Source organism: Prosopis cineraria, unplaced genomic scaffold (genome assembly GCF_029017545.1).
Source record: "Prosopis cineraria cultivar Desert tree isolate PC_DT_omini unplaced genomic scaffold, ASM2901754v1 PC6, whole genome shotgun sequence".
NCBI classification, from domain to species: domain Eukaryota; kingdom Viridiplantae; phylum Streptophyta; class Magnoliopsida; order Fabales; family Fabaceae; genus Prosopis; species Prosopis cineraria.
The window spans coordinates 43,490,366-43,494,038 of record NW_026555337.1 but is presented as its reverse complement, the minus strand read 5'-3'; the positions used below and the strand labels follow the sequence as shown (position 1 = coordinate 43,494,038).

Genomic DNA, 3,673 nt, shown 5'->3' with positions numbered 1-3,673 from the left:
AGGAAATTTAGAATTTTTTTTATTACCAAATAAACCTAAAATTTCTTCGAAGAAATTCAAGGGATTAACATGCTTGAACTTATATAGAAATGCCTTTGTTCCCACAAAACTAAATCTTGTTTTGAATTTGCTGGATTAAGGAATATGACATTTTCAGTCGCCTAAACTAAAAGATCATATCAATGCCTTTGATGTTCAAAATTGATTGATATAACGTAAAAAATTGTCTATTCATGAATTTCTCATCTGATGTATACAATTTGTCATTTCCCAAGCATAATAAGAAAAAGAGGGAGGAAATCTTTACATAGCAAAATCACTATCTAACTTGTCTTCTTTACAAAATTGTGTTGACTAATCTAATTGTTAATGTTGTCTTTTCATGCTAGCTAGCATTCCTTGGAAGAAATGACTTTCAGGAAAATGTCTTCTCTGCAAGGAATAGTGAGAGCTCCCATTGGATGATCATGTCCAAATTCTTCTTCAGCTTCACTTAACAACACTTGAAATGAAGGTTGATTCAAGTGAGATATAGGAATCACAAATCTCTTCATCTCCTTTCTGACATATATTGCCAAATATCCCTTTGGCACTTCACCAGATTTTGAAGTTTTTTTGACTCCAGGAAGATGAAAACCCATTGTTTTGTTGTGAGTAAGAGGTATAAGAAGGAAATGTTTGAATGTTTATGCCAGAGAGTATTGTGAAATACTTGTGTTTCTTGCCTCTGGAAGCATAGAAGTATGAGTATATATAGATGAATTGTGGAGATAGGGGTTAATTATATTATTTGAAGACAAGGGCATATAGAGATCACATGATGCTGTCTCGGAGGTCTTTTTCAAATGATAATAATAATAACAAGTCAGGATGAGCCAAATGAAGATAGTCCAGAGACATCTTGATGACAAGGATCACATGATATTGTTTTATATATGTCTTTCTCAAATCTCAAGAAGAATAATTGGAACTTCTCAAAAGCTTAACGTCTATTGAAAGAAATTTATGGTTGTCATGTCAAGTTACAAACATACTTAAGACATCTCTTAGGCTTTTCCTATATCTTCATTAGTCCTACTAAGACATGTTGGAGTAGCATTCAGTTGAAAAGAGTAAGTATTGAGCTTTTGGAAAGTGCCTTAGCTTACAGGATTGCAATAAACATGCTTCTTGGATCAGGTTAATGAAATATCTGGAAATTTATCTCAAAGGGGAATATTTTTTCTTGGCACATTCTTACTGAAAACTAAATATATAAAGACTTGAAAATATTGATGAGATTGCTAATTAAGTTATTGATGGAAGTCGTATGAACAAAACAATTTTTCTTTCCCAGGCTTCATGTTCTTGTTAATCAAATTGCGAAATTCAATAGCAGATCAAACCGGTGGAGCTATAGTGTACATTTGATGAACTAAACATTTTCTCGCTGCCCTTTAAATTTTAATTAGGAATTAGCTTAATTTTGTTTATCTATTTGTTGGACCTCACCTGAACAAATCTGTTTGACTTCAAAATTCATGGTTCACTCACACACTTGGATCAAAGTTAAGGCAATAATCAACTAATTAATGATTATGCTGGAAAGTATCTTTTCAGTATAATCAAATTAATAAATAGTTAAAGACGACTATAGATATACCAGGAAAAATGCATTTTGTAGTTGTCCATTCCCACCTTTAATTAATTGCCTGTAAATAAATTTACAGAACAATTAGAGCCTATACTACCTATGTTCTTATTCATATCTCTAATAAAACTGTGTAATTCAATAGCAGAACAAGAAGCTTTCAACAATCAATGACAGGGGAACCCATGGAGCTACAGTTTACATTTGATGAAGTTAACATTTTCCCTCGGCTCTCTAGGAATTAGCTTATATTTATCTATTTTTACTTGATTCTCACGACAAACTTAGACCTCACAAGAACATATCTGTTTGATTTCAAAAGTCATGGTATATGTTGGAAAGTATATGTTCAATATAATCAAATTATATACGTGGAAAAATATATGAAATCGAGCTCGGATAATGCTTCAAGATGTTTTCTTGTGGTCAAGAAATAAGATGTTACAGAGCGAGAAGGACCATAAGAAATCACATCATATTGTCTCTAATATTCTTTCCAGGGCTCAAGATGTTAAATAATGAGAGTGCATTACAACTGTCGAGACAACTATTATTAGAGAGATAGATAACATCTTGACATCTTGAGGGTGACAAACCATTGAATTGAAATCCATATTTTTATAAACTGATGATATCGTTGAAGACTAAAATGTCAATGAATTTTCAACTCTTCCCGTACAAGAAATTATTATTGTGCTAAAATTAAATTCAATCTCTAGGAATTAAAAAATCACTTTGAGTATCAATAAAACTATTTTCTAAGTCTTCTTAAGAATCTTATAGATTAATTTGCTTGCACTTATATAAAGATACTTTTATTAACTTCAAGCAAAATCTTTATTTGAATTTACTATATTCAAGAATCTAATTTTTTGCTGAATTTTTCTACAAGAAAAAACCCTTTGTGTCCTGAACTAAAAGTTCAATGCCTGAAGATAAAGTTGAAAATTTTCTTCATAAATTCCTCATTTTGGTATACAATTTTTCTCTTCCCAAGTAAGGAAAGAAAATTTAAAGAACAAAGTTCTTTACAAAGCAAAATGATAGAGTACGAAATTGTGGTGGCAAATCTATGTGTATCCTGTCTCTATCAGCTAGCACCTGTTGAAAGAAGAAGTGACATTAATGAAGACATCTTCTCTGCAAGGAATAGTGAGAGCGCCCATTGGATGATCATATCCATATTCTTCCTCAACTTGGCTCAACAGCTCTCGAAATGAAGATTGATTCAAGTAAGATATAGGAATCACAAACCTCTTCATTTCCTCTCCAATATAGACTGCAAGATATCCCTTTGGCACTTCACATGATTTTGAAGAAGCCACTTTTGTGGCAAATGAAGCCCTTCTCGTTCCTGGCAAACGAAAGCCCATTTTCTGTGTTTAAGAGGATTAGAAGAAAGTGCTCAAATTTAGATGCTTGAGGACATTGTTGTAGAGTTGTGTTGCTTCTGATCCATGCAAGTATGAGTATGTATAGATGAATGGATTTGTATTTTCCTTCAATAACTGGTGGATGAGAGATTATGTGATAGGGCCTACTTGAAGACAAGGGCTCTTTGAGATCACATGGTTGTGTCTTTAAGAGGTCTTTTTCAAAAAGCAACAAGTCAGGAGGAGCCAAATGAAAATAGAGGACTTGGAAATTCCATCTGATTAAGATATGATCGATGAAGAATTAGCTTAATGAGTTATAGTCCAATCCACAGAGACATGAATGATAAACATCATATGATTCTGTTGCATGTCTTCGTCAAATATAAAGAATGATATCATTTGAACAGTCAAGTTTTACAGTTGTCATTTATGTTCCAGACATGCTTCAGACATCTCTTATGCTTCCTTATAGCAATAGTATGCTGGAGAAGCATTTTAGTGAAAAGTACGTATGAGTAATGGTTGGCATGCATGTCTATGGATTCAAATTAAATATTGAAGTTCGTATTCATGTCTCTAATACAGTTAAAGATGACTAGCTGTGCATGAGATAAAAGGGAAAATAACACTCGCCTGCATTTCTCTGCATAATGACAATGATATTTAA

General features: G+C 32.6%; 2 protein-coding genes across 2 annotated transcripts; both read right to left on the bottom strand.

Annotated features, from left to right (window-relative positions):
• Positions 1 to 239: 239 nt before the first annotated feature.
• On the bottom strand, positions 240 to 700 carry LOC129314532 (auxin-induced protein 15A-like). Its single transcript, XM_054957994.1, has one exon. The coding sequence runs from the start codon at positions 639 to 641 to the stop codon at positions 390 to 392; it is 252 nt and encodes an 83-aa protein (XP_054813969.1). The 5' UTR covers positions 642 to 700; the 3' UTR covers positions 240 to 389.
• A 1,866-nt stretch (positions 701 to 2,566) lies between these two features.
• Positions 2,567 to 3,058, bottom strand: LOC129314251 (auxin-induced protein X10A-like). The gene has a single exon (XM_054957626.1). The coding sequence runs from the start codon at positions 3,001 to 3,003 to the stop codon at positions 2,725 to 2,727; it is 279 nt and encodes a 92-aa protein (XP_054813601.1). The 5' UTR covers positions 3,004 to 3,058; the 3' UTR covers positions 2,567 to 2,724.
• Between the last annotated feature and the right edge of the window lie 615 nt (positions 3,059 to 3,673).

What these genes read in the sequence shown, in the direction of transcription:
- LOC129314532 (XM_054957994.1), bottom strand. Translation starts at nt 641, where the DNA reads ATGGGTTTTCATCTTCCTGGAGTCAAAAAAACTTCAAAATCTGGTGAA.
- LOC129314251 (XM_054957626.1), bottom strand. Translation starts at nt 3,003, where the DNA reads ATGGGCTTTCGTTTGCCAGGAACGAGAAGGGCTTCATTTGCCACAAAA.